Source organism: Cololabis saira, chromosome 10, assembly GCF_033807715.1.
Source record: "Cololabis saira isolate AMF1-May2022 chromosome 10, fColSai1.1, whole genome shotgun sequence".
In the NCBI taxonomy this organism is placed as follows: Eukaryota; Metazoa; Chordata; class Actinopteri; order Beloniformes; family Belonidae; genus Cololabis; species Cololabis saira.
This window is the reverse complement of record NC_084596.1, coordinates 27,005,536-27,011,535: the sequence shown is the minus strand read 5'-3', so window position 1 is coordinate 27,011,535 and position 6,000 is coordinate 27,005,536. Positions and strand designations below refer to the sequence as shown.

At 38.2% G+C, this 6,000-nt stretch overlaps 1 protein-coding gene across 1 annotated transcript; it reads right to left on the bottom strand.

The window, feature by feature from the left end:
- Nucleotides 1-2,046: 2,046 nt before the first annotated feature.
- On the bottom strand, nt 2,047-5,792 carry psma8 (proteasome 20S subunit alpha 8). Its single transcript, XM_061732351.1, has 7 exons — nt 5,605-5,792; nt 4,001-4,127; nt 3,747-3,871; nt 3,387-3,509; nt 3,137-3,256; nt 2,654-2,716; nt 2,047-2,569 (listed from the first exon to the last, which is right to left on the bottom strand). The coding sequence occupies exons 1-7, from the start codon at nt 5,704-5,706 to the stop codon at nt 2,474-2,476; spliced, it is 756 nt and encodes a 251-aa protein (XP_061588335.1). The 5' UTR covers nt 5,707-5,792; the 3' UTR covers nt 2,047-2,473.
- Between the last annotated feature and the right edge of the window lie 208 nt (nt 5,793-6,000).

Here is a 6,000-nt window from a genome sequence, read left to right as displayed (position 1 = left end):
GACTGCGAGATGAAGTACAGAGACAAAAACATGTCAGCGGCCAGTAGATTCTGCCTGCTGTTAGCAAGAGGAGTCATACTGTCAATCTGCAGGACGAGAAGTGAGAGAAATTGTAAGCGATATGATGAGAGATGTTTTTATGCAACACTGCGCTCTGCTGGCGCACAAGGCGATAACATGTTGGCTCATGAAGCAGAGGGAAGGAGTCTTCAGAAGGGGACTAATGTAACCGCAGCCCCCCAGGGATGCAAGAGTGTGTCTGCTTGAAGCACTTACCTTATTTGGACCTAAAGACATTTTGCACCAAAGTGTTTTAAATATCCCAAAAGGGGAAGACTTTGAAACGTGGCCTCTGGGCAGCACATTAGAATGACAAAAAAGATGTAGATCCTCAGAGTGAAACCTGCCTGCGACTTGAAAACCAGCATGACATGATTGAATTGGTTATCACAGCAAAAATGGTTGAACTATTGATGTTAGATACAACAAAATACTCAAACTGAATCTAAACATGGAGGGTTCCTTCTTTTTTTTCCCTCTGATTTTGTTTTATATTACTGTAACGACAACATGAGAACACACTTCGCCTGAAGTGGATGAGCAACAGCAGATCAAGAGATAAAGTGATGTGAGGCTTGTTGTTTTTTTAATCTGTTGTGTTCATATTAATACATTGTTTTCTTGTGTGTGTGTGTGCGTGCGTGCAATTGGCCTGTAAGGTGTACGTACTAGTGTGCATGTGAGAGAGAGAGCACTGTGGACAGCCTGCAGCAGTGTGCATTCTTGCTCGGAGAGTACATGTCCTCGGGCGCTGTTCCTCCCTCAATGACCTCTGGTGAAGCCATTATTTTCTGCATTAATGATGAGCAGCAGCCAGCGATGAGAGATGGACTTTGTCCTGAGGCACAGTAATGCTGATTGTGGGCAACAACAATGCCAGAAAAAAAAGAAAAAGAGAAAAAAAAAAAGAGATAGAAATAAAAAGAAAACTCTTCCCACAAGCAGTTCAAAAGACTGAGCCTTAACGGCAGATAAGAATAAGCTGCTCTCGCTTTATTGACACGGATTAGATGGCTTGATTACCTGAAATAAACTTTAAGAAAGTTTACCTTTAACTCCATTCAGCACCTCTCTGACCAGCTTAATCACCATCAAACTAACGGCAGTGAATATTAATGTAAAAATTCCAACATGAAAGCCAATTAGTGCATGGATGGATTGGCTGACAAAACCAATATTACTGCAATCTTGAGACTTAGTGATATTACGGATGGTAACTAATATCAAAAGCTTAATTGATCCTGGAACATTAGCCCAAACAGCAACCTATAACAACTTGCAATGTGTAATCACTTGACTCAAGGCACCCACTCAGGAAATCCTAGCCAGGGGAAGATGATTCTAAATGAAGGACTTTAGCATTCACCATTATGTCTTTGGTTCGTGTCAGAGGGAACCCCCGGGGCTCTTCAGCACAGCACGGCACAACTTTTCAAAGGGTTCCAGATTAAAGTCACAGAAAGTTCCCACTGGGGTCTGAGGCCAAGATCCCATTAAGCAGCCCTACCACACCGCCGGCCATAATTGTGTCGTTGAGAATTCAGAGCAGTGGTTGCCTGATAAGCAAATTTAGGGTAAAATAAAAAAAAAAAAAAAAAGGGAGAAAAGAAAGAGGTGGTGGGAGGGGGCTTGTTGGGCCAATGTTAGACACTTCATTTGCTCGCCACTAATTTGTTTTAAATGACTGAGGGAAAGGTGGGCACTTTATAAAGCAATCAAGCCCCCACTGTTCTCAGGTCTGTGACAGAATGCTGATAGATGAAAAACATTACTCTTTATAGCCACTCTGCTGCCGCTAGTGGTTTTTAACTGTAGGTATCTTTATCACAGTTCTTACTCCGCAGTAGAATGATCAATACAGGGAGTGAGGGTATTCTTCAGCAGTTTCTTTAAGTCCCTAAGCTGATTGTGAAGAAAGCAGCCAGTGTTAGAGGTCAAATAATCATTTAAGTTAGACCTTTATATACTCATATTACTCAGGAAACATACAAACAAATCCACTTTTATTGAGAATTTTGTTTTACTGTGGTTATGAATGTCATACAGTTTATTTCAACAGATGAGGTTGAGCAACAGTAGAGCAATTTGGTGAATGATAAAAAAGAAAAGAAAACTATTGCAAGTATGGTAAAAGGTCCAAATCATTCACTGAGATCTGCAGCTGTTCACACTAAAAAAAAAGAAAAAAAAGGTGGGAGGGGGGGGTTGGACACACTTACCCATTCACTCTTAATGACTGGGTATCCCCAAACTTAAACAGTATGAAGTATAAGAACTTGCTATTCTTTGCAGCTGATAGAGCATGACTCAAATACTTGTACAAACAATTCAGCATCTCTCAAATTATGATCAGTGGAACCCAAATACACTACTGCCATCCAAGTGCAACAAGGCGGAGATTTTGCCAACTGCTTCAAGTGGATTTTTTCTGCTTCTTCTTCTCGGCCTCTTCTTCTTTTTCCTTCTCGATCTCAGCCACCAGAGTCTCAATTTCCTTGGATTCCAAAATCTGTGAAAAGGGACAAAATACTCTTAGCTCAAATAAAGGCTAATGCAAAGCAATGCAACAATCGAACTTGACCAAACAGCTTACCTTCAGCGGCTGATTCCGTCTGATGACAGCAAGCTCAATGTTTTTTCCTCCTGATTGGACAACCTGTAACCAGCAAAAGAGTAGTTTTGACATCATTAAATAAAAAAAGTATGCCCAGTGTGAAAATAATAAATAATAAAAAGGTCATATTTTAACACTAAAATTCTTTAATTTTAACTTTTTAAGAACATGACACAAATCCTTTAATTGATTATCTGGCTGTGACTGGTGTATCTTGATAATTTTTAGCACAAGATAATGAAAGTCAATTGTTCTACAACTAATTTTATACTTTAGCCTTCTGGCTGTTGATAACATGCTCTTATGATTTAAAAAAAAAAAAAGAATATAAAAAGGAAATCTTTCAAAACACCTCTTTGTAAATTAGTAGAAACATTTCCATTCATTCAATTTCCATAGACAGTATTTAGCTGATGAAGAGAGTCAAAAGTAATTTCATGAACATTGTTAAGGTGACCTTACCTCAAGCAAAGCTTTGATAGCTAGCTTGATAGCCTCATTGTCCCCGGCAATGGCTTCCTCTGTGTAATTCTTCTCCAAGAACTCTCTCACGGTTTTTGCGCTACGACCAATAGCATTTGCCTGATTTTTTCCACCGCGAGAAAAGTTATTTAAAACACACAAACAAAAAACTGTTATTGACCACTTCCAAATTCACAAAGTATGTATTAAATAGATTTACCCAGATCATATAAAACAGAGAAACTGTTACCTTCCAAGCATGGTAGGTCCCCGATGGGTCAGTCTGATACAGTCTGGGGGTTCCATCGTAGTCGAAGCCCACAATTAACGCAGAGATTCCGAATGGCCTGCGTCCATTGCTTTGAGTATAGCGCTAGAAATATGACAAAAATACAAAGTGGTCGTTAGTGCATCATGAATAAAAAGCAAACAGGAGCACAAAAACAGAAAACATTCCTGCCCTTTGGATGCTACTGTATAGATAGATGCCTCCTAATAACTTAGTTCAGCTCAAAAAGCTCAAAATTCAAAAATACTTATTACTAATTATTAATTTTCCTTTTGGGGATTAATAAAGAGTAAACATATTAATGGTAAGAAGGCTGTGTACCTGTTTCAATGTTGCTATGTACCGCGTGATGTACTCCACTGTGACTGGGTCCTCCACCGTTAGTCTGTGACTCTGGCACTCAACCCGAGCTCTGTTTATCACAATGCGGGCGTCTGCTGTAAGACCTTAAAAGAATAGAACAAAATGATAATTTTCAAAACAAATCAGGAAAATAAAAAAAAATGAACTTGAAATTTAAGTGGCTCAAAAGGAATATGTGATGCTCATCTATCAGCTGAGTGTTTTTGACGTACCTGCAAATGCCATGCAGACATGCTCATCCAGTGCACAGATCTTGCGGACAGTCCTTTCCTCCTGCAACTTTGCAACCGATTTCTTTTCCACACCAAGGACAACAATGTCTTTCCCCCTGATTCCCACCTGGAATAAAAAAATAATAATTCTGAACATAGCAACACCAAATATTTGGAGTTGGCAGATGATGGGTTATGTCATATACAGCTACATTACATACATACAGACTGAGGATCTGCTTTAACAACGATGTCATCAGATCACTTTACTTCAGTTTTACTTTGTACTACTTTGCAACCAGTGAAGTTTTCACTTCAGGTCATATTTGCCATTTAAAGGGATCTGGGCTTCTCAAAATTGCCAATGTAACATTGACAAAACTTTTATTTGAACAAATTTATAGAATCCAAATAGCCTTAACTTTGCCCTTTATATGGTAAAAAAAAAAAAGTTTATAAAAAAAGGCACAAAAGAAGCATTTTAAAATGTTATGTAAGATGTTGAATCCCCCTGCACTTCCCATACAAGCCACTATGTTACACTATCACATCAGAAGTTACCTAGTGAACCTTAAATACTTATGTTTAGTGAGTTTATGACTAGTTAGGGTTTGAAAAACCACTGTCTAAGTCTAAGGAACTTGCCACCCAGTGAACAAGAACAATCATAAAGTAAAAACAATAAATCATCATCCCATGTCAAAACATTTATTCAAAGGCTATGAAATAAGTTGTGGAAAAATCTCCCAATTTATGAAATACAACTGTTTGTAAACTGACAATTTTTTGGGACAGACCATCTAAAAAAACAAACAAAAAATATGATATATAATACAATAAACTTTAATTAGTAACCAAGATCTATTGCGAATATTTTCAGAAAGCTAAAAAAAAAGAAAATAAACAACAACAAAAAAAAACTTTTTATAAGATGTTTTTACATATGGATATAAATTTTTTTCGAATTTCTGATCCAGTCTTTAATTTCAGGAACAGAATGTTTGCCAAAATAATCTGATTCATAACATAAAGTTAAGACAATATGGTCAAAATTAACGACTAAACAGTAAACCCAAGTTATGCTGGCTAAAGATTATTTTCCAATGAAAAACCCCTCCAGACTTGTTTCATTACCCAACAAAAGAAAAAAGAAAGAACATTTGAACCTACAGCCTCACTGGCTGTAACTTTGTGTGAAATCTGGGACAATATTACGAAGCATTGCCCATATTGGCGTTAAATCTTTAGTCTAAAATAATCAAACTATAGCCAAGCTCTATTACGACCAATGTATATGCCAGTATCGTCTCCTGCTGCAGCTCATCTGTTTGACATGAGCGGATCAAAACTGAAAGTAGTCAGTGACACAGCGACAAAATGCTAACGAAAACCACGTTTGAGCCTTACAAAAGCCATGCCCCCCAGACAACCAGTGATTTACTCATTTGCACGTCCAAAAACATTATGAGGTCACATCGCAATCTGAGGTTTTACAAACGACATAAAAACCCCAGTTAGAGTTAGAGAGTTAGTGAGCGGCTGCTAGCGGTTAGCCGGCTAGACGACCACGTTAGCTGCTCCATTGGTCTCATTAAAAGCCTTACCGCTGTGGAACCCTTCTTTACAGCTTCTTGTGCATACTCCACTTGAAAGAGATGGCCGTCGGGAGAAAATACAGTAATAGCTCTGTCATATCTTGCCGCCATTGTGCTGCAAAATCAAGTAAAAATCGCAGGGAAACTCAGAAACCGCTACAAAGTGATTCAGCTAGTTAGCAACACAACCGCGCATGCGCATGCGCATGACCTATGACATGGGACGATACCACGGCTCAACAAATGAAAGTTGGCTGTGATTAAAATACAATATGTATGTTTCATATTGATAGAGAGGAGTACATTACTTTTGAATTGGATGACTAGTCATTTTATTTTTTCCACCGCAGAGGTTTATTTTTAAGCTATATTTGGTAAAACTTGGACAATAAGGAATTCAAATGA

Excerpts from the sequence above, each read along its gene's own strand:
- psma8 (XM_061732351.1), bottom strand. The coding sequence starts at position 5,706 with ATGGCGGCAAGATATGACAGAGCTATTACTGTATTTTCTCCCGACGGC. Across the intron at positions 3,872-4,000 it reads TGTCTGCATGGCATTTGCAG|GTCTTACAGCAGACGCCCGC; the intron begins GTACGTCAAAAA and ends TATTCTTTTAAG. Across the intron at positions 3,510-3,746 it reads ACATAGCAACATTGAAACAG|CGCTATACTCAAAGCAATGG; the intron begins GTACACAGCCTT and ends TCATATTTCTAG.